Source organism: Sylvia atricapilla, chromosome 14 (genome assembly GCF_009819655.1).
Source record: "Sylvia atricapilla isolate bSylAtr1 chromosome 14, bSylAtr1.pri, whole genome shotgun sequence".
In the NCBI taxonomy this organism is placed as follows: domain Eukaryota; kingdom Metazoa; phylum Chordata; class Aves; order Passeriformes; family Sylviidae; genus Sylvia; species Sylvia atricapilla.
In genome coordinates, this window is record NC_089153.1 from 2,788,562 (window position 1) to 2,791,117 (window position 2,556).

General features: G+C 71.1%; 1 protein-coding gene across 1 annotated transcript; it reads right to left on the reverse strand.

Annotated features, from left to right (window-relative positions):
* Positions 1 to 2,556, reverse strand: LOC136367750 (protocadherin alpha-2-like). Its single transcript, XM_066329547.1, has one exon. It carries the CDS (start codon positions 2,554 to 2,556, stop codon positions 1 to 3), a length of 2,556 nt encoding a protein of 851 aa, XP_066185644.1.

The window sequence follows — 2,556 nt, forward strand, 5'->3', positions numbered from 1 at the left end:
CTACCCGGAGGGCAGATGAGAAGGAACAGAGAAATAAACGAGGGAAGCACCACTGACCGTGCCGAGGAGGGCGGAGGGCTCCGGCTGCGTGTCCTTGGGCGCGGCGCCGGGCGGCGGCGGAGGGAAGTTGGGGCTGAAAACCATGAGGTCGCTCTTGGCCGCGCCGTCCGCCACGCACAGGCTGCGGCTGTGGCGCTGCGAGTACGACCAGCTGCCCACTTCGCTGGCGCACACCAGCGTCGTGGGCCCGGGCCCCGAGAGCACGGCCGCCCGCGGCGCCCAGCGCGACGCCCCGTACAGCACCACGGCCAGCAGGAACAGGCTGGACACGGCGCAGATGGCCACCACCAGCCACACGTTGGTGGCCGCGCCGGCCGCCCCGGCACCCGCGTCCGCGCCCGCCGCCGCCCGCGACGACGACGACGATCCCGCGGCCGCGGCCAGCGCCGCCTCGGCCGCCTCCACCAGCGACACGCTGAGCGTGGCCGTGGCCGAGCGCGCCGGCTCGCCGTGGTCGCGCACGACGATGAGCAGCCGGTGGCGAGGCCCGTCCGCCTCGTCCAGCGCCCGCGCCGTGCTCACCTCGCCGCTGTAGAGCCCGACGCGGAAGGGGCCCTTGCCCCGCGGCTCCCACAGCTCGTAGCGCAGCCACGCGTTGTAGCCCGAGTCGGCGTCCACGGCGCGGATCTTGGCCACCACCTGCCCCGCCGGCGCCCCCCACGCCGCCCACGCCCACAGCGTGTCCGACGCCGACACCGAGCCCCCCGCCGCCTGCGCCGCCCGCGCCGCCTCGGCCGCCGCGCCGCCCGCCTCCGGCGCCGAGCCCGCGGGCGGCAGCAGCGCCGGCGCGTTGTCGTTCTCGTCCAGCACGAAGAGCTGCACCGTGGCGTTGCCGCACAGCGGCGGCTCCCCCGCGTCCACCGCGCGCACCTCGAACTGCAGCACCTGCAGCTCCTCGTAGTCCAGCGGCTGCAGCGCCCACAGACGCCCGCTCTCCGCGTCCACCGACACGTAGCTCGACGCCGGCCGCCACCCGCCGCCCGCCGCCCCCGACCACGACGACCACGACGCGGCCGCCGCGCCGCCCTCCCACACCGAGTAGCTGACGCGCCCGTTGCCCGCCTCGTCCGGGTCCCGCGCCCACAGCCGCGCCAGCTCCGCGCCCGCCGCGTTGTTCTCCCGCGCCAGCACCGTGTACACGGCCTGCGCGAACGCCGGCGCGTTGTCGTTCACGTCCGACACCGGCACCCGCAGCCCGCGGCTGGCGCGCAGCGCCGGCGCCCCGCCGTCCTCCGCACGCACCTCCACCTCGTACTCCGACACCCGCTCCCGGTCCAGCGCCTCGCGCAGCACCAGCGAGTACGAGCCCGCGAACGTCGCCTCCAGACCGAACGGCGACGCCGGCCACACCCAGCACCGCACGCGCCCGTTCGCCCCCGAGTCCCGGTCCGACACGCTCAGCAGGGCCACCACCGTCCCCACCGCCGCGTCCTCCGACACCGGCACCGACAGCGACGTCACCCGCACCTCCGGCGCGTTGTCGTTCACGTCCAGCACCTGCAATTCCACGCTGCAATGACCTGACAGTGAGGGAGTCCCGTGGTCTCTCGCCTCAATACGAAAATCAAATACACTGACTTCTTCGAAGTCGAGAGCTCCCGTGAGGTGAATCTCCCCCGTCTCCGGATTAACGGAAATCACATCTCTTCCACTCGAGGGAATGAAGCTGATCGCCGTAAAGGTCATCTCGCTATTACTTCCCAAATCCGGATCCGTGGCATTCACCCGCCCCACGAGCGTCCCCACGGCAGCATTCTCCGCGAGCTGCAATCTATATACAGACTGGTTGAATTGGGGGGCGTTGTCGTTCGCATCCACCACCAAGATCACCAGCTCCATTGTCCCTGTCAGAGACGGCCGGCCACCGTCACTCGCCGTCAGCACCAACCGGTGAACGGGAATCGTCTCCCGGTCCAGAGATTTTGTTAAGACGAGTTCGGGTACAAGATTTCGCTCATTCGACTTTTCTAAATCCAGAGAGAAATACTCGCTGGGGCTGAGTGTGTAGGAGAGCTGCGCGTTCGATCCGATATCCGCATCCGAAGCACCCTCCAGCGGGAAACGAGACCCCGGCACAGACAATTCCGCGATGCTGAGGTTTTTTCGGGCGGCGGGGAAGATGGGGGCATTGTCGTTGATGTCGGTGACCTCCAGCTCCACATGGAAGACGCGCAGCGGCCGCTCCACCAGCACCTCCAGGCGCAGCGCGCACGGCGCGCTCTTGCCGCACAGCTCCTCCCGGTCCAGCCGCGAGCTCACCAGCAGCGCGCCGCTCGCCCCGCTCACCTCCACGCTCGCCCGCCGGCCCTGCGCCACCAGCCGCAGCCGCCGCGCCTCCGCCTCGCCCGCCTCCAGGCCCAGGTCCTGCGCCAGACGGCCCACCACCGTGCCGGCCTCGGCTTCCTCCGGCACCGAGTACCGCACCTGCCCGCCCGCCAGCGCCCAGGCCGCCTGCAGCACCAGCACCCGCAGCGCCGCACGACAACGCTCCCCCAT